General features: G+C 40.6%; 1 protein-coding gene across 1 annotated transcript; it reads right to left on the bottom strand.

The window, feature by feature from the left end:
- Positions 1-6,166: 6,166 nt before the first annotated feature.
- Positions 6,167-8,785, bottom strand: LOC145403267 (ubiquitin-like protein NEDD8). Its single transcript, XM_080275083.1, has 4 exons — positions 8,505-8,785; positions 8,103-8,208; positions 7,259-7,470; positions 6,167-6,719 (listed from the first exon to the last, which is right to left on the bottom strand). The coding sequence occupies exons 1-4, from the start codon at positions 8,550-8,552 to the stop codon at positions 6,642-6,644; spliced, it is 444 nt and encodes a 147-aa protein (XP_080131209.1). The 5' UTR covers positions 8,553-8,785; the 3' UTR covers positions 6,167-6,641.
- Positions 8,786-19,919: the final 11,134 nt, after the last annotated feature.

Raw genomic sequence — 19,919 nt, 5'->3', positions numbered from 1 at the left:
GGTAGTCAGAACATGGTAAACAAAAATATCCTCTTCCTTGCTTAGTTACCAAGATAAATACTATGCCCCTACCTACATAAACTAATACCATTCAGTCACCACACATGGATTCAAGCTTTTACCTCTTAAGGGAATAAATTGGTATCATCAAAACCACCATCACTATCTTCATCTAAGCCCAAATTCCCACCTAAGAGATGGGGTGAGGCAGTATCCAGAAACAAAGCAAGAAATACCAAATGTATGAGAACTTTCACAACAACAGATCATCACTATGGTGATCTTTTTTTCTCGTCTAAGGATGGGGTGAAGTAGGGTCCATAAATCAAGGAAGTGAATAACCATGAAAGAGAGAACCATCAACAACATGTCCAGCAAAATGAACAGGAGATCCATTCAGACTCCCTGAATCCTGATTACAGTACAATATATAGGTCTAACCACCTGTTTATATCTTTTATGTGATATTATCTGATTTACAGATACACTTCACAGACCAAATTAATCCATCATCCAATCCTGTGTTGCCCCATAAGGAGCGTAGGAGCGCGGGGCTAGGTAAGATGGTCCTGACATTTAAGATGAGAGCAATTAAAAAAAAAAAAAAAAAAAAACCAAACCCATCATGTGCTCCCTCATACCTGCATATAATTCAGTCAGTCAACTCAGTCTTGTGAGATCCCTAGCCTCATCAATGCCCATATCTTGCCCTCATACACTGTTTCACCATATCCAGCCAGCTTCTTGGCCTATTAATACAGAGGTCTCGGCTCCACAGCCACCCTGTATAGTATATCAGTATCTGATTCAGAAAATTGCTGACACATGTGTCTGTCTATCTACCTACAACGTAGTCAGACAGAGGGGAAAGCCATACATAAAACACCATAGCACCTTGTCCTGTGCCACCAAGCTGCCTTCCCTTCGACTCACACCACACTCAGTCAGATCTCTCTCCCTCTTCCTCCACCTTACTCATATACATGCTCCTAATCAATCTCCCTCATTCTCTCCACATGGCCAAACTATCTCAGGGCATTTCTAACACTTTTTAGCACACCCACATCAACCCCACAGTGCTCCCAAACTTCTTACTGTCAAATCTACCAATTATCAAATTGACAAGCACTGAGCACAGACAAAAAACTTACAATCAGTTCCCAGTTGTGACTAAATTTTTTTTCACTGGTATGACAAAGACAAGTGAGTGCAGAGTCTTACCATGTGCCTTCATCCTGAAAAAACAGACCTCAATGTTAAGAAAAATTCCCCAAGATAGTCTGGCCTTATGGAGAGAAAGGAGAGATTAACCGGGCAAATGTACGTGAGGTGTGGAGGGAGAGGGGGGAAGGGGAGACCAAGGATGAGATGAAGAGCTATATGAATGAGAATGGTGTAAGTTAAAGGAAGGGAACCCTGATGGCAGAGGAAGCAACGCTGTGGCGGTGACCCGTCTATGGCCACCCCCTCTGAGGTGAAGGTATCTATACTTTATGCATCATCATTTAAATTCAGTTTCTCATCATTTACATTTTAGGTAGGTGGCCAATTGCTGACCCCTCAGTGGAATTATGAGATCAAGGAAACCCAGCCATTCTTAAGAATTAGACCCTGTTTTAGCACATTAACAATCTAGATCACCAGGTATCAAAAAAATTATCTAAGGGCAACAAGTCTAACTGGTGGCAGGTGGTGGCAGCCATCATCCACTCACTTTATGTAATGCTGCCTGCATCTTCCTTCACCTTTATCATTGTTTTTCTGTGTCTGCCCTCCTCCCTTCCTATTTCTCCCATCTTTCCTGTCATTTTTAATTACCCTTCTTTCTGTTTCAGATGGCTTTACATTGAGTGATAAGCCAAATGGTTTCCTGTGAGTCAGGAAACCATTTACAATGCTGGGTGGTAACCATATAACCATCCCACACATTCCCTATGTTCCAGCAAGTAGGTTGGCAGAGGGTTAGTGCCCCTCCCCATAAAACCACTAAGTCAAAGACAACAGCCACCCCTTACAGGATTATGGCAAGTGGTTATGGATAGATAGATAGAATAAGGCTAATGCACTATGTCAGTCAACTGAGTGAAGGCCTGTCCTTGCTCTCCAAGCATCTTAGAACTGTCCCATAAATGGGAAAGTAACTAGGTGTGACAAGTTTTACAATGTATACATATCTGTAACAATACAGAAGCACATTGTTGCAACAGAAACAATTAGGAAATAACTATAGTTCATTCATTTCAATTAGGCAGAGATTTTTGTACTTATGCAGGTTATCTCCTCGGGCCAAAGGGCAGAATAAGAAAGTTACTACAGCTCCACGCCATTTCCACAGAACTTCATTATGACCAGCAGCATAGTCTAGATTTTTATCTACTATTATAACTCAATACTCAAGATGGAGAGATGGCAATTTTACATCTAGTCAAAGTGAACAGTGTATACAGTCATTAGTGACGTGATTTTGGCTAATTCTCATTGCCTTCAGATAATTCATTAGGAAAGTTTGCTCATACTGAAGGGATTAATGAAATAATGAAGACTATGTCTAACCCCTAAACTTAAACATATCACTCCTAAGCCTATGTAAATCATCTGCTACACATTCAAGAACTCTTCATCCCAACCCTAAGTGCCACCTATGAAATAGAATGAGGCAGGTTCCAGAAAAAATGAATGAGCATAAATGCAGAACTATCAACAGCCTGCCCAGTAAATGGACAACACAATCATTCATACATCATTCAAGTCTTCTAGACCCTAGCCTCACCAAACAAGTGAAACCAACTGCACCTTTTTAGTTTACTTTTTAACAGATGCACATAACATACACATCACACTGTCATTCCAACAACTTGAAAAAAAAGTAAAGTAGTTGTCTGTAGACCTCAAGGAGAGGGATGCCTTCAAGTGGTGATGCATATGATGTGACAGGTCCCCTGCCCAATTATAGAAGTGCCACTTAACTCCCTATCCCCCTGTCCCATGAGAGGAGGATGGTGGACTGCAGGAAAGGGATAACTTCAGGCTACAGTCCACCAGACTCACATCCAGATAAGCCTGGGGCTCCAACAACAGGAATAATAAAACAGTGTAGCTTCATATGGATTTTATTCCTTGACATCCATATCCATGGGTCTGGAGTACTAGTATTAATCAATAGCAAAAGCCACAGCCAGAGTAAACTTCAAAGATTGGGAAGAAGAGTCGAACTGTTTAAATGTAGTCAGCTGAAGTTAGTGAAGTCAGGGTGGCCATGCATGTAAGCTTTTACTTCATTTTCTCCAAATTTCCCTATTAAATAACATATACTCTACTGTGTATGCTTATTTTCAGGCTTCCATGACACCCTTGACTGAATAAAATCATGCTGTGTTTGACCATAGGAATTTTTACCTCATTTCATTCATCTTTCCTTACCAGGTAAAATACATTGCTCTATTAACATATAAATATTGGCAATATACTACTTAGAACTGTTACTCTACTAAAAAACCAAACTGTCATACTCTTCCTGGAGACACATAGCAAGACAGTCTGCCAGAAGAAAACATCAGTACACTGTAGAGGATGACCCTGCAGGGGTGGCTGCTTGCCTGAGGTTACCAGGTCTACTTAGCCAAAAAGACTGGGGTTACTCAACAGGTCTACTGCATTCCACTGAAACTCTATTGTTCATATGTTGATCGTATCATTGACATATGTACCCTCTATTTTTATGGTTGTTTCATGCAATGCAAGAAAATCCATATGTGACTGCAGCATGCTTAACCTGACAAAGACCCTTAACTCCTTTCACAGTGGTTGACTGGCCAAGTGTAGTCAAACTGGTGTGGCAATTTGATATGACAGAAAGGAGATTCATTTATTCATCACATCAGACCTAATGGTCACTACATTTCATGCTATCATGACACAGTATTCACGTTGTGAGAGTGGCCCTAGTCTGGTGGGTAAAAACAAACCCAATGTTATACATAACTGAAATCTTTGATGCTTCCATGACTGTGACAAACGCAAATGTAGAGAATCCACTACAAATGACTAATAAAAAACAAACATGGTGATACGGTAACAAAGGAGTGACAATTGAAATATGCTTCACTTAACAAGCATCTAAGATACAGGACCATATTTTAAGCAGCATTGAAGGCTTTGTAGCATATTTATCTTAGCAATTTTTTATGCACATCACACATTAACTTCTCTCATATGCTATTTATATTGGTTTCATATCTAATGATGAGCTGTGAGGAAGGATTGGACTTGAATGTATTAATGTTGTGATAAGAAGGGGTTGACTTAGATGGTTTGGGCATGTGGTGAGAATGGAGGAAGGCAATTGGGTGCGAAGGGTGAGAGGCGTAAACGTGGAGGGTACAGTCGTGAGAGGTAGACCGAAAAAGGCTTGGGATGAGTCAGAACGTGTGACCTCAGGGATGTAGGATTGAACAGACAGGCTGGCAGAGATTGTGCAACACGAGGTCACCATCGGGTGATCAAGACTGATGCATGCCTCCATGTTGGAGTCACTATAAACAAACGAATTGTCTGCATCAATAATATACATCAGAATATGAATATGCAATGTGTTGAACAAACTGCTAATGATAAAGCCTTACGATATCTCCGATGCCACTTAGATTATGACCCATTATCCAAGCTCCTAGTCTAATGATTTATTTCTCTACTTAATTCTTGTTGCTATCACATTACCTCACTCAACTTCTCTTAAGGTGAATGAGTACATGAAAGCCGTACAGTAGTATCTAACTCCTCCAGTTAGAAAAGTCTCTCCTAAGCTTAATGAATCTGAAGATTCATGTCATGTGTGCATAAAAGAAATATATAAACTGGCCTGGTGTGGGGACCAGGATAAAGCCTTATACTACTCTATAACTCAACATCATAATCTATCTTAACTGTAGCATCTCTCTCCCTCTATGTACCTGAGCTTCTTTGCCTTACCAGCTATGCCTTACCAGCTAAGTTTAACCACTGGCTCCTTCAAACAGCCTTCTCACTGTCTGATGTTGCCAAGAATGGCCACTGTGAATATGCTTGAATGATATGAATACAAGAAAATGCCAACAATCCACCCCTGAATCATCATCTGCCCTACCCTGTTTCCCACTGGACAGGTAGGATCAACACTTTTAAAACTGTTAATGAAACGGATTAAACGTTAAGGTAAACCCTAATTAACAAGGGCCCCCAGAGGGCACATACCTCTACCAAAACAAGAGCACTTACAGAGCACACACCTCTGCCAAAACAAGACCACATAACTCTGCCAAGATAGCACCATCCCTTCCTGTTGACAATGACCTTTTTCATAAAATTTTTAATCAGCAGTTCTGGTAATAGTCCTCAATATTATTTCAAATTCAGCACAGTTCCATCTGATGGTTAAACAATAATGACTATGACATTTAATAAATCAAAAGCATTCACCAGCTACAGCTTCCCACTTTGAACTCAGCAGAGACTTTTGTCATTTTGAATATAGGCTATTTCCCATAGTTCAATGGCAGAACAAACTGAAAACTACAGCTTCACATTCCTTCCACAACATTCTTCATGACTAGAACCATATTCTGGTGATAACCTCTTGTTACAACTTAATGGCAGAACAAGACAATACTGTACTAAGGCTCTACATCTTTCCATAACACATCTTTGTAATTAGCACCATATACCAGTGTTATCTCTTGCTACAGCTCTACATTCAAGGAGTGATGGCAAATTTAGGCCAACTGGTCAGAATATAGCAGGGAAAAACAAAATCCAAGATTCTATGAGAAAGGTACTTGAAGAAGCTGTGATATTTAACAGTCAGGCTTTCCAACCCATGACATGAGCAAACTCCTTTACACATACCTGTATACCACATTTACAATTACACATATGGTATACACTACACATCTATGCACTCATATATACATATTCCATACAAACACACACACACACCCATATCTATAAACACACAAACTTACATTACACATGAATAACTATATGATAACACCCCCACCCACACCTACACCCCCACCCACACACATAGAGTGTGCTTATAAAAACACAAACAACGTACAGTACGCCAGTAAACACACACAAACATACATAATGTGGCTACTCACACAAATCATACACTAAAGCAAAGCACAAAACACACACACACACACACACACACTGAAACTACACTACTGTACTTAAAACATACAACCCACTTCAAACACAAGCCCTCTTGGCTGGGTTGACAAGGGACAATGATCTAAAAGTACTCTTGCATTATGAAGGGGGTGGGAATACACTTTTTACACAACTAATCAGTTCATGATAGCACAATTAAACTGGGGCAGAGCGCTAAATCTTTCCTAAACCAGATGCCACAATGAAACAGAAAATTCTATTCTACCATTTGGATTCATACAAAAGCCATCATCATCATCATCATCATCACTGTAACTATACTGTATTTTTGGGTAAGCTACCTTTCCATTTCTGATGCCACACCACTGATCAGTGAGATAGGGATGATAAGATACCGGGCCTTGAAATTTATGCCTTCAACTCAATATTTTCCCTATCCTCATCATTCTTATATCTAGCATATACTAACTACAATACAATTAAGAGGCACCTTAGAATTCTGTACAGTTACTTGCAGCAAATCTTTCTATATCTTCAAAGTTCATACTATCCACCATCAACTGGCAGTTCTGAAAAGACAAAATTAATTATTTCATGTGAATTTGTGGGAATATAGGGAACAATTATACACTTGCTCCAAAACTCTCTTCAGAGTGAAGGTTTTGCAGTAAGTGTTTTTGCTGGTTTGTGTGTATTTCTGACTGGATTGTGTACCTCATATGTTGTTTAAAGTTCCTTCTTTTGCTGTAGTGAGTTGTGGTGTTGATGTGGATAGGTGTTTGTATATTATGCTAATAGCACCATGAAGGCAACTCTCCCCAACATCTACTAAAGGCAATAAAAATAATCCATCTATTCATCCATCCATCATCCAATCCTATGTTGCCTCATGAGGAACGTAGAAGCCCAGGACTAGGCAAGTTGGTCCAGACATTTAAGATGAGAGTGACCAGCCTCACTCATCCTTGAGTGGCATTATGTGAGCAATAAACCCCAACCACCCCTTGGATATAAACCTACACAGGCTCAATCCACTTGGAGCACCTTAAGTACCCAATAAACCAAGCAAAGTATAAACAGAACTTGGTAAAAATGCAATTCTTCTCACCTTTCTGAACTCATTGACAACTAGTGATGTCTGTTCCTGCGTAAGGTGCTTTCTGAGGAATATGTCCAGTTGAACAAAGAAGTCAACTTGGGGCGGAGGCATGGTTTTAGAGGATCCTGCTGTGCTGACCCCCAGCCCGGCCTCACCCTTCCTCTGCATCAGGTGGATCTTAGCACCATCAGGAATACCCGCGTCTTGCAATGTCATATCATCTGATAATTGTACATACAGTCATTTATCAATACAATATTAAAGTCTAGGATGTGTGCACTGAAGATGCTACTTTTAAGTGGAACAATCTTATATAAAAAATGCAAAAATACATGTGAATATCAAATGAGTATCTCTTATATCTAATAAGCTTATAGTACGGTACATTAATCAGAGATAATCTTAAGCTAAACTGCTTTGATTAACCTCTATGTACAAAGGTGTTCCTTTTTTCTGTATACTCTTACTACTGGGTACCACCATATTATTCTATTTACAATATGACTGACACCCTACTGTTTGAAATGCCTCTCCTTAGCAAGAGGAAAGTTTCCGAAGGTAGCAATAAGAAAATCATACTGAAGGGGTTGATGAAGGCTGTTCTAGTTATGGGCAAGGCACTGGAGAGGGATGCCATGTGGTGGCATCGATGCAACATTGCAGTTTCTCCGTTGCCTAGTTCTACAAACTTCCCTCAGCTCCCTTCCTACCCCCCCCCCCCAAGTTGAGGATGGTGCATGGCCGCAGAGGGACAACTTCAGCCTTCAGTCTACCTGGTTCAAGTCCAGGAGAACCTAAGGCCACTACATCAAAACACCCTCTACTGAAGCAATTAATGAGGCAACTAGCATACCTGAAAGTGTTTTGCCTTTGTATACGAGACGCTGGGCTGCTGTTGAGATGGACAACAGTTTCTCCACTGATCCCTTCAACTCATGAACCTTGGTTGTTTCTGATACCTGTCAACAATTGCAAAATGCTAAAAATACTTAACATTTCGATATACTAGCAACTGAATTATTTCACCCCTGATTCCTACCTAACAGATCAGATGAGGTTGGATCATGAAAAAACAATCATAAAGTGCATACACTATTGTAAGGGAACAAACAAACAGCCTAAAATTGTCAAACTATTTCTCACTTTACGAAACATGTCTACTAGAATGACAATTCAACAAAGTGACAGCAACAATACCATACACACCCTTTCCACACCCCTTAACTCAAATTACTTCAACAGTATCGTCACTCACATCTACTGAACACTCTCTGCCTTGTAATATTTTGACGGTAACCTTCATCCTGGACGTTTAATGTGGCTACACTCAACAGGGTATCGTCAGTTACACCAAGAAGACGACCAGGTAGAAGTATCACTCTCCTCTTGCTCGTCGAAAAGGCTATTTAGATTGGAAACTATGGAGGTAAATATATCCAAGGTTAATCTTCTTGAATGTGATGAAATGTGATGGTTTGCCAGTGTCTGAATGGGTCGAGAAAATGTGATAAAATTAGGTCCCTTTTACTCCACTTCTAGGGCGTCTGCATGTGTTGTGACAAGCTCGGCCAGTCCTAGACTGCGAAAAAAAAATGTTTCATATTCTTCCTGTCTGTGTAGGCCTTAAAATGGTTTTTAGGGCATGTCACTCAATTAATTGTGTCCACAGTACTCATGACTTGTAATATTATTTGGAAATTATTAACATGAACTTGTATAACAAAAACGAGAATGTTCCAGAATAGTATTTTGTTCCTTACCCATTACTTCCCCGTCAACACTGTAGCTACCCAGTAATACTCCCAGCAGATCATTCTCGCCTGGAGGTTTTGCTGCCTAACCTTGCATGTACTGCATTCAGTTCTCCGGCGATTATCGTGAGTCTCCTAGGTGTAGCTGATCAATCTCGAGCTTGTTATGTTAACACACACACACATACACACACATTGTGCAACTTAAGAGATGGCATTCATTTTAAAGGCAACAAGTACATCTTGTTGCTAAATCTATAAGATTTCTGATAAGCACTGCACTTGTTTACATTCGTGCAGCATCGTAACATTTCGAAGGTGCAAAAAATAAGTGTTCAAAGACTAGAGAGAGACAGTGTTGTAATATAGTTATAGAGCTCAGTGCTTCGATGTCGCTGATTTCTCATAAATTTATTATATAGATATACAGATCTATCTGTTTATATGTGCTCTTTTCATCAACGTAAATTTTATCTTTATTATCATTATTAAAGACATTAGATTAAGGAGCTCATAAAGAAAAACGTAAAAGAAAAAAAGGTATGTTCTACATTGCAGCAGCGTATGGCGTTTTATTCATACTCTTGGCTAAATGTACCCTATATAATTCGTGGAGCTAGGCAGGAAAAATCATAATTAATATATATTTTTGTATTATGATATATATGTATACACAGAAGCAGCCCTGAGACAAGGCAAGAACTATGGTGGAGGTGACGAGTGCTAGTGTTTCAATATGGTGACCGTAAATTTCACGCTCGCTGCGGAAACAGCCCCTCCATGTTATAGAGCTCAGTGGTCAGCTACCCGTTCATTATATCATTAAAATGTTGCATAAAGAATTAGCCGAACAGATGACAGAATTTTCCGAATATTTGCAGTAATACAGCGATATTATTAAGTTAAAATTAAGTGACTGAAGATTTTATTTAACTCGTTTTATTTTTCTTCGCCTTACCCAAGTTTCGTCCTCAGCGCCATATTTAGGCTACTGGTGAAAATGTTGCTCGTACTTACGGACTCCTTTCCCTGTTTTTGTTCATCTAAAGCTGGGGTGAGTGCTTATACCTGTTATAAAAGTTCTGGTGACTAAATAAGTGTTATTTTATTGATGTTCGTGATGTAAGAATAGATGATACAAATGCTAGGCTTATACTAGGCAGGTATGCATACGTCCCTGTCAGGTTGTTGTTACATTTTTGATGCTGGAGAGGGACTCCTTCATATGGTAACATTGATATTACCGCCAAATGGCTCTACCTGATTATGCAAACGTTCTACAGTCCCCTCTCTGACCCCTAAAAGGAGGATGGTGGACGGCAGAAGGACAACTTTGGCCGACAAATTATAGCATTCTTTATGACAAGTATATGTTCTCAGTCAATCAGTCAGTCATTTCCTGTGGCACCGTACAGGATGCATAGGGCCTCGATGAACTCTCTTCACCAGTATGTTTCTCTTGCCATCTCCTTCAGGTCCCACCAACACTCCTCTCCTGCTTCTCTTTTCATTGTCCTCAACCTTGAGGTTGAGTAAATGTTCTACCAAGTTATTATTCTTACTGTGCCTGGAAGGGATGCTGTTCAAGTACACTTACTGTGCCAGGAAGGGATGCTGTTGTCACCTTGGGCTGAGTCCCAAACTTCCCCCTTATTTAGCTACCTTTGTTTGCAAAAGCCAGAGGAAATTCGGTCGTAGTTTGCCCGTTTGTTATATCTGAAATTTGCAATACCGGGGTTTGTTATATTGAGGGTTTACTATATTTACAATTTGTGTTGGATGTGTGCTTTGTGCCAGCATACTGTATATTAATGTCCAATCCAGATGAAGACTTCGATACGGTACTGTAGATGCCATGTACTCTGTAGCCTTCTCTTTGCATCACACTTGTTAACTAAGCATTTTATTTGTAACCTGTGTATGCATTGTACTGAGGTGAGTGTTTCGGCTAACATTGCAAGAGGCAGGCTGAGAAAGACTTGGTCATTGAGTGTGGCCTCACAGATAAGGGACTGATTAGAGAGGCTATTGGATATTGAGCAGTGGGGAGAGAGCAAGGAGAATTTAAGTATTATTCTGCATTACCACTTAAGTATTTATAAGTGCCTTATTTCAAAAGCCTTATTTCATATTTGCTAGTAGCATGTGATAATGCCTTTTTATTCCAGCCGTAATATTCTTACTGTCACCAGAGAATGTAATGGAGCTTAATCGGTGTTCTGGGACTGAACAGATTAATACTTAATGTTATTTTTCAGGTGAGAGTTGACTCAGCCGTGGAAGCTGCCTGAAGTGTGTGTGAAAAAAGAAGAAGAAACCCTGTCAGCTTTCTCAACTGTCTAGTAAGTACTGTAGATATCTGAATATGGTTGCATTTTGTTCTTGTGGTTCCAGGTCCATCTAGACTAAATCTGATGGTTTGCAGGCTGACGTTGGCCATCTCCTGCCGTCCACCATCCTCTTTTTGGGGTATAGGAAGTTGAGAATCTCTTTGCAGTACCTGTACCAGATTGTTTTTTATACACTACTCCATATCACTGGCTATGGTGCTCATTAGTACACTTACCATATTTTTCTGTTTTCTTGCATTCTGAATCCTACCTTACCCTATCTTTGAAAGGGAAAAAGAGGTTGGGATGACATGGATGTCCGAAGGGGGGGGGACAAGCAGGGGCAGTTGCCCCCCCTTGGAATTCCAAAGTGCTTTAATTCATGTTCAAGGATGATCGAGTGATCTGAGTCGATTCATGCATTCTGTCACGTTATGCATTTGATGTAAGTCATGTAACTCATCTTAAGTATATGCCTCTGCCTGTTTGGAGTGTGTACTGTATTTTGATTTATTATAACCACACATATATGTATAATTTATTTGTCCCCCCTTACAAAAAATCCTGCAGATGCCCCTGTGGGATGATGATTTTTCTTGCAGTTAATACCTGCCAAAAAAATCTTGTCATCAATTGTTGTTAGAGGGGATTCCAAACCTTTATCATGTATTTTTCTGTATAATGTAAGATACCATTTTCACCCATCATTTCCTACCCTCGTCATCTTTCATACCTTGCTTTGTTACATGACCATTTACCATATATGTTCATCTTCTTATTCTACCATGCCTCCTTCCATCTTTAAACTTAGTATGTTCTTTTCACCACCATATCAGGATCCATTCTCTTCATATGATCATTTCTATATGATAACATACTCTTCAACACATACCAAATTTCATCACTCTGTATATAAATTTTACCTCATTTGTTGGCCACTCGAAGAAATACTGTCTCAGCCCTTTGGATTTTTTAAAACTGATATTTTGTCACCATAAGAGTTTGTAGCAGCCACAGACTTGATAGTGTGTACTGTAGCACTGTGCTTAGAAAGAGAATTGGTAGATAGCTTAAGAGTAGATAAAAACTGAAGTCAGATGATTTTTGTCTCTCTCAGGAGAAGGAAGAGGAAGTTGGCCAAGGATGTGAAAGTTACAGTTGGTGAGCAGTTTGTGTCATAGGATAGACTACAAGACTCTGACATCAAGTTTAGGAAACCTTCAGGAAGTAAAGAAATCCTGAAGGCATGAAGCTTTGAATGATGAAAGGAGTAGGGGGGGGGGTAGACAAAATAAACTTGGGCTGAGTCATTGAAGATGGCTAAGTATGCTGATGAGAACTTACCTGATTCTATAGATATACCTAGTATACTTGAATTTGCCCTGCTTAGGGATGCATTAATAGAATAAGAAAAAGGAAAGAGCGGTAGTAAATTTAAGAACTACCAGCAGCATGCCTAGTTAAATGGGCCATATAGTCATTCACACACTTTCAGTAATATGAGAGAGGGGGTGTGAGCTGGGAGCAGGGCAGTGAAATGGCGGAGGACAGGGTGACATGGAGGCAATTTGTTTCTGGCCACCCCTTCTTCCCAGTTCTATTGCCCCATCTGGCAATAGATAGATGGATAGATAGATAGATAACCCATCCATCACCCAGTTCTATTGCCCCATCAGGAGAGTAGAGGTCCAGGGTTAGGCTGTTCAAGTTTATACAAGAAAGGTGACAGTGGTCAGTTGTTCACCCATTGGTGTGAGAGGATAAGGTAGCCTGGAGGCACTTCTGTGATGACTCTACCCTGTCTAATGGTTCAGAGATGATGATAATGATGAACCCCAGCCAACCCTGGGAAGTAGACCATTGTGTGCTACAACCATATCCAGCACTTAAACTCACTAGATCACCAAGAGTCTTAAAAATTATAAAGAAGCAACAGGTCTAATGTACTACATCAGTACACAGTTTGAAGCATCCCCCCCCCCTTTCTTGATCTCCCTTTGGCTAGCAGAGACAGTAAAGACACAAGTAAGTGTGTGTTCTTGATAACATTTTTTCTTTTGGTGTGGACATAGTACACAAATAGCACAAGCAGATAATGATGCTCTGTGTACTGAAATAGGCTGTTTGCCAGAACCTATCTTAGTAGTTATAGTACTAGTCGTAGACCCAGGTTCTTTAGAAATGTGCACCCAGTTGATTACCGGCTGAAGCAGCTGTCCTGTCAGGGAAATAGGTAGAGAGTTGAGGGAAGTCTGTATTGCCAGGCAGTGGAGTTGACAGGTGGAGTGCCATCTCAAGAAGGCATCCCTCTAGTCTTTTAAATGCAGTGTGTCCAGGCGCCTTGAAATGAATGGATCTTGAATTTGCCTTTCTTCTGTCATGGCTTGGAAGGAAGGGGACAGACTAGGAGAGAAGAAAATATCTGACAATATTGATCATGGAGGAAGAAAGAAAGATAATAAAAGTAAGTTAATTGGTGTGGAAAGAAGAATTAAGGTAATAAAAGTGACAAAGCATGCAACAAGGGAAAATCAGCAAATGGTCAGTGAAAGTCTAGTCAGGAATAATGCAAGAATGCTGGCTGTTGCAAAGGAAGACTTATCACTTTTTTTTTCTGAAAATGAATAAAGGATGGAAAAACAAATATAGGAAAAAAAAATCCCTGCTCAAGGTTACAGGTGTCTCCATTTCTAAAAAATCTGTAACAATTGGTTCTGAACTGCTGTGGGTGAAGTTTGGGGTGCGTAGGGGGGGGGGGCACTAATCTGGGGAGTAGAGTTCCAGAGAAGCTGAATGAGGGATTTGACTGGGACAGGGAGGAGCTTAGCAATGTTGAGCCAGTACAAGGCCCAGTTGCACTGAATAGGGAGAGAGTTTGATTGTACACATGATTAAAAATTATCCTTACATTTTCCTGTCTTTGCATGTTGAAATAGTGGATGAGCTATTTAAAAATGTTCTTTAATAACTTTTCATTTATCTGTATACCTGCTATATCATCAGCACCCCAGAAAGCTTGAGGTTTATGCAACTTGTGATATAAACCTTCATTCAGAACTGCTTGACTTGGGAAGAGAATGTGAACAGCTGCAACACTCACTGTGAAACTGTCAATCACCTGTGTAATGATGCTTTTTTGATCGTGTGTACTTAAGTGTTAAAGCCATTAGATCAGTTGCTTGATATTATGGAATGTGTCATTGAGAAAATGGTAAGGGAAAAAGTGAGTACTGGATAAAGGAATATTCATTGCCCAGCAGCTGCAAGAGAAATACCTCAACAGATTAAAAACTAATTGTTGATCATCTCCAGACATTGAGAAGACCCATCAACAGCAGGCTAGCAGCCACCCCTGCAGGGCCATCCTGTGCAATGAAGTGATGTTCTCTTGCAAATGACAGCACCTCACCACAAGGAGGCACAGGGAATACTGTGGAGGGTTGGTTCGTGGATGGACTCTGGATTCGTGTCAGTCCACCCAGTTAACGGGCACGATAGCACACTCCACTTCACCCCATTATCTGGTTATATGGTTGCCACCCAACATTGTAAATGATTTCCTAAGTTACATTAAACCAATAAGCTTGTCACTCAGTGTAGAGCCACCTGGAGTGGAAGAGTAATAAACAGTGACTGGAAGGAAAGGCAGAATTAAGAAGAGAGGACACACAGAGATAGAATGAGAAAGGGGAAGGAAGAAGTAGGCAGGACTACATCATGTGTGAATGATGGTTGTGGATTTGGAGAAGGCATTTGGTACAGTTCCATGGTTGATAGTAAAAATAGGCTCTGAGAAAGCTGTCGTAATGAAGATTGTCAAGTTGGTGATTCAGTTTTATGAATTGGCATGAGTTGTACATCTTTGAGAGTAAATGGAGAGTTAAGTGAGGAATTATCAGTAAGCTTGTCCAGGAGTTTGCATAGAGCAAGAATAACAGAGGATTATTGCCACATAATAAGGTTGTCTTTTGAGAAAACGAAAGGGGGAGGGATGTGTGGCTAAAAGATCTAACAAACATGTGAGAAAAGGATAGACAAGGGGAAGGCTCTTGCCCACTCTCTGCACCATCCACCAAAGCAGGGAGGAGGGAGACAGGAAGAAAGATAGGGAAATGTTTTTAAACCAAACATTAAACTCTTGCTAGGAAAGGGAGAAGCTGTTCAGTAAATAATCACTAATACACTCCTCCAAAAAACAGAATATAAGGATACACAGTTGCATTTATTTTTTATTTTTTTATTTATTTATTTTTTTGTAACCAAGATGTCATTGAGGCCATGGTGACAGACATTTACAGGAAGTCATGCAGCACCAACAGATATCTTTTGACTTTTTCTTTTTATCTGTTGCCGGACACCTTAATCCCTCAAGGGGTTGGCACAGACAAATCACTTCCATGTCTATCTGTCCTCATCCATTTGGCTGACCTACCTCCAGTTCACAACTCCCCCTCAAATCTCTCTTTCCACTCCATCCCACCAATATATCCTTAGCTTCCCTTTCCACCTCACTCACATACACTCTCCTAGTCAGTCTCATTCTCCTTCCTCTCCATATGGTCAAACCATCTCAAAGTATATCTCAGCACTTCCAAGCACATCCTTATCAGTACTACAGTGCTACTTTACTTCCTTAATTGCCATTCTGGTTTTCCATGTAAGTCCACATGCATCTTCTCAAAGAACTCTTCCCCTCCCCCCCCCCCACTGCTCTCACCATTCACTTGTGTCCTTCCACCAGGTGTGAGACTGGCACGTAAACCCTGTGGAGTCTGGTACTACCCAAGCTTGAATAAAAGTTCCATAACAAGAGGGAAAGATCCTGCAACATCAAAGGATCCAAAACAAATTTCCAAAGGATCAGGATCCTAGGGACAAACAGCGTCACTATAACAGGGCCTAAGCTATTCAACACGCTACCTAGATATCACAGGAACATTTTAACCTGCATTTTAGAAACCATCAGGATGAATTTGGATGCCTTCCTACAGAAAATAGACACCACCATTTCCTGCAGAATATTGAAGACACACCATCACTTCCTGCATACTACACCTAGCCTCCCTACAACAGGCTAAAGTATTAAATATGAGGGATGCTGTGGCACTATGTGTAGCTGAGGCAGAGTGGCCAAGATCTCTGCAGGGTGTCACAAGGTAAGGTCAGACTTCATTTCCATTTGTTACTGTGGGGATTATAGTACTCTCATGCAATACATTTTTTCTCTCTCCACTCCCAAGCTCACTTTTCTATTCCTTTTGACCTTTTGTCTATCTGTCTATAGCAAGAAGCCATATTCCCATAAAGGGTGGCTGTTTGTCTTTGATTTAGCTGTTTTACGGGAGAGCCACTAACCCTCCACCAACCCACTTGTTGACACAGAAGGAACACATATGGGTTGATCATATGATTACCACCCACCATCATAAATGGGGTCATGCTTACAGGAAACCATTAGGCTTGTCAGTCAATGTAAAGCCACCCAAAAAGGAAGAAAGAGTAATGAAGAGTGACAGGGAAGATGGGAGAAAAAAGACAGGGAGAGAAAGTCAAACAGAAAAAGAATGATAAAGGTGAAGGAAGTTATAGGCAGCAGTACATCATGTGCCACCGCCTACTTTCTGCTTCCTCAAATTCTTCATCAGCTTTGCATAAACAGTGTCACTGAGTGAAACTCCATGTTGTGTAATTTCCTTGGGTCTGTTGTGTGGCAGATCATCTGTGCTGCAGAATACTGTCACATACAAAGAATAAGACTGTCAGAATTTTAAAATGAAGCAGGAAAACTTATATTTATGCAGAAGTAACCAGCACCCATAAAAGCCAAACTGTTGGTAAAGTTACCTGGCAGAAAAATGTAGTCAGTACCTGGTGTGACTCATTTGGAATAATCTTGATTGTGTTTAAAAGTGTTAAGAGAAATATTTGAGATGGTATGGCCAAGTGGAAAGGATGGAGAATGAGGAACTGGCTAGAGTGCTTTAGTCAGTTGGAGGGGGAGAAAACATATGAAGAGAGGATAATTGCAGTAGGCCCTTGCAAGGCAGCTACTACAAGAGTAACTAAACTTACTAGAATGAGAGAAGAGAAGAAGGCGCTAAGACCAGAGCTGAGATTGAGGGATGGATTTGAGTGAGTTGGAGGGATCAAATAACAGAGGACAGGGTAACATGGAGATTTGTTTGTGGTCACCCATTAAGGGATTAAGGTGTCTTGCAGTGTATAGATAGACAGACATCAGATGAGCTAAAGCTAGGGACAGCTGTAACCCTCCAGTGTGCCACAATTGAACTTTTTTTTTTTTTTTTCCAGGGTATAAAAACCTTGGAAAACAAAAACTTTTGATGTATAAACACACCAGCAGTAGTTGTCTAAGTAATACCTTAGAAATATCAAAATAGATGGCCGGTTCTGTATTAAGCAAGGTAAAAATATGAAAATTTCTCAGTCTTTGTGTGTTCATTTTGTCATATATAATTTTGTATTGTTCTTGCTGCCACCAGATACTTTTATTACCAAGAAACTTAAATAAGGTTCAGCAGGAAAAGGTAAATATGTAATATATTTTTCAGGCACTTGAGTTGGTTGTCAGCTGTGGAAACTGCCTACAGAGAGAGGGAAGAGGAAGAAAAAAGCCAAATTAATACCATATTCAAGGTAACGTTCGTCATACCATCTCCTCCACTCTGGTAAGTAAGGGTCTGCTTCAGAGGGGTGATTGGAGTTTATTTTTTTTATTTTATTTTTATTTTTTTTTTGTTAAGCACCCTCTCCTCATTCATATCATTTGTTCATAAAGTTTATAAAGGCTTCATCTCTCCTGTACCTTAAAGATGATACAAATACAGTAATATGCAAGAGAATGCTGTGCTGTAATGCACAAAATAAGTTGCCTGGGGAGAGGTGCTAAGAGGTCTCGTCAGCCCCAGATAATGGCCCAAGGTTTTCTTCATGCTAATTTTTATCCTCTTTATGTATGGTGTGAATTTGAGGGAGGGCAAGATGGTGGCAGAGGATAGGGCAACATTGAAACCATATGTCCATAGCATCCCCCTCCTCCCTGCAGGATTAAGACTATCAGGGTTTAGGCAGATTATTATTAGTTTTGTCATTACAGTATTATTATTATTGTCATTACAGTCTTATCAGTATGTATCATTATTATTATTATTATTATTATTATTGTAGATAAATCAATAGATGGAAGCCCATTAAAGTTCCTTTTCTCACTTAAATAGATTTGCTACTTTTCCCCAAGCTGTAGGAGTTGTTGTGGCCCCAGACTCATCTGAAATGGGAACTCAGTGGACTGCAGGCATGAAGTTATAGCTCAGCAATCCACCATCCTCCATTCTGGGAAGAGGGAGGTTCTTGAGGGGCCATAACCAGGAGAGTGAGGCAGACATACCATATGTCGTTAAATGGGTCGGCTCGTCTTAGGTCTCGTGTACTAGTAGGTGTAGAGGTTGCAACCCCAGTCTCATCAAAACGTGAACCTGGTGGACCGCTGGCTGAGTTACCCATCTGTAGTCCACCGTTTTCCTGTTGGGGGATAGGGATGGGATTGAGAAATGCTAATATAATAAGGCAGCCTCCCCCTCCCCCCATCCTGTTAGTGCCACTCCAATGCCAATACTGTAAGGAATAATTAAGAGCTGCATTGCACTCCTCCACAGACAGAGGGTTAAATTATCAACAGACCTGAGATCTCCTAAAAACTTGCCATATTTTCAGGGGCCTCCTGTGCAACTTGTGCCGCTGCTCCTGCTACAGCTGTGTTGGTTTTCCTAGTGCTGCTGTGGTTGGTGATGCTGCAGTTGATGCTGATGCTGTGATTGGTGCCAGTGCTGCCATTGATGTGGATGCTGCCACTCTGGTTGGTGCCGATGCTGCGATTGATGCTGATGCTGTGATTGGTGTCAGTGCTGCAATTGATGTGGATGCTACCACTCTGGTTGGTGCCGATGCTGTGATTGATGCTGCTGTGGCTGATGCCAAAGCTGTGATTGGTGTTGCCACTGATGCTGAGACTGGTGGTGGTTCTGCTGCATGAGTTGGTGGTGCTGGCTCAGTCCTTTCCCGTATTACACAGTGGCGTATAACCTCTGGGGAAATACCTCTAACTGCGTTAAGAGGTTTCCCTAGGCCATCAGTCTTCATATCTTATTTACACCTCTACAACCACTACTAGTACGGTACAACTACTACAGCTACTAGCACCCTCCTGAAATGTGAGTTACACATTTTTGGTTTGTCCACCCTGACTTGGGGAAGATTTTTGTCTTTGGCAGCCTAATCACCAAAGCTCAGAAGCAGAGTAAGACAAGGATAGCAATACTGTGGCTCTGCCGCCTTTCCCTATTACGGTACTTCTAAGCCAAGTTGAGGTGGACAGAGTATTTTAACAGTTGCTCCCCTACTTAAGAAATTTTTATTGAGAATTCCTCACCCCATCCTTGGTTAGAGAAAAGAATTAGGGCTGATGATGATAATGCCTAATGTTGATAATTGTGCTTAGTGACAATGCTAATCTCCATAAGTAGATCATTTCACCACAGGCTATACAAGGCCAGTAACTTAATCTAGGTA

The sequence above is a fragment of the Coenobita brevimanus genome, chromosome 60 (genome assembly GCF_032717465.1).
Source record: "Coenobita brevimanus isolate Jiangsu-jjx chromosome 60, ASM3271746v2, whole genome shotgun sequence".
Taxonomy (NCBI): Eukaryota; Metazoa; Arthropoda; class Malacostraca; order Decapoda; family Coenobitidae; genus Coenobita; species Coenobita brevimanus.
This window is presented reverse-complemented; position numbering and strand designations above follow the sequence as displayed.

Coding starts and splice junctions, on each gene's coding strand:
- LOC145403267 (XM_080275083.1), bottom strand. CDS start 8,552: ATGAAGGTTACCGTCAAAATATTACAAGGCAGAGAGTGTTCAGTAGAT. Junction 7,471..8,102: donor CAAAGGCAAAACACTTTCAG/GTATGCTAGTTG, acceptor TACAATTATCAG/ATGATATGACATTGCAAGAC. Junction 6,720..7,258: donor TTGTCAATGAGTTCAGAAAG/GTGAGAAGAATT, acceptor TTGTCTTTTCAG/AACTGCCAGTTGATGGTGGA.